General features: G+C 38.7%; 1 protein-coding gene across 1 annotated transcript in view; it reads left to right on the top strand.

Moving 5' to 3' along the window:
• The first annotated feature begins 137 nt into the window (after window positions 1–137).
• LOC112138499 (dihydropyrimidinase-related protein 3-like) overlaps window positions 138–997 on the top strand; it is a 1830-nt gene continuing 970 nt past the window's right edge. Inside the window, exon 1 of the mRNA XM_024261048.2 lies at window positions 138–331. Within this exon, the coding sequence (XP_024116816.2) occupies window positions 173–331 (159 nt within the window). The 5' untranslated portion in view covers window positions 138–172. The remainder of the gene's footprint in view (window positions 332–997) is intronic.

Below are 997 nucleotides of genomic sequence, written 5' to 3'. Positions count from 1 at the left end.
TTCCCTTTTATAGTTTACAGAAATTTTGCCTCCAAAATAAAATGTCTGCAAACGTGTGACTTTGTTGTCCTCTCCACTGTTAGTATTTTAGCTGAAGCATTGGTACAAATCATGTGTTTGAGACTTATGAGTAGTAATCTTTTCAATTTTCTGCTTGTAGACCACAGGTAAAATGGACGAAAACATGTTTGTGGCCATCACCAGCACCAATGCCGCCAAGATCCTGAATCTGTACCCTCGCAAGGGTCGGATTGCTGTGGGCTCCGATGCCGACCTGATCATCTGGGACACAGACTCAGTTCGTACAATCACTGCCAAGACTCACAATTCGGTATGTAGTGCATAGCTTTTGTTTCCTTTGAGGGCTAAAGAAACTCGAATGTCCTGCAGTTTATTCATTTAACCCATTTTTCCAACTGGAAATGTACATCCAAGCATATTTATGCTGGTAAAGCTAATGCAATGAGACAGGATTTAGCATGCTTAAGGTTTATCAAAAGAAATGTTTGTGTCTTTTATGTGGCGAGACTCTGTGACATAAATTTCCACGAGTGTTTGTCCAAAAAAAGTGAAGTAGTGAGCACACATTCTTGAACATCTTCCAGATCACTCTTAGTTCCGCTGAGCGGAAACGAAGTCTCAGTGGACGCTCTCTGCTAATTCAAGTCACACTGCACTCATCACATGACCAGCTCTGCTCAGTGGAGAAAATCCAAAACCGCTTAGCTATGATTTAGAAACATATGGATTACTCAAACAAAGGAGTTTATCCATGTATAGAACGTGCCGGCTGAGATCTAAACATTTTTGCTAATGCTCTTTCAGATGAACTCCAGCGTTTTTCCTGCAAAATCACTTTCATTTATTGTAGATGTTTCATGCAAAATTTGAGAATCATGTTTTTATTTGGTTAAACTGTCAAATTACGTTAAAGTAAATCACTTTTGTTTTCAAAAACGTGCTGATTTTCTTTAAAACTAAACTCACTTTTAAAGTC

Source organism: Oryzias melastigma, unplaced genomic scaffold (genome assembly GCF_002922805.2).
Source record: "Oryzias melastigma strain HK-1 unplaced genomic scaffold, ASM292280v2 sc02419, whole genome shotgun sequence".
Classification (NCBI taxonomy): Eukaryota; Metazoa; Chordata; class Actinopteri; order Beloniformes; family Adrianichthyidae; genus Oryzias; species Oryzias melastigma.
The sequence above is the reverse complement of the archived record's forward strand: the minus strand, read 5'-3'. Positions and strand labels throughout refer to the sequence as shown.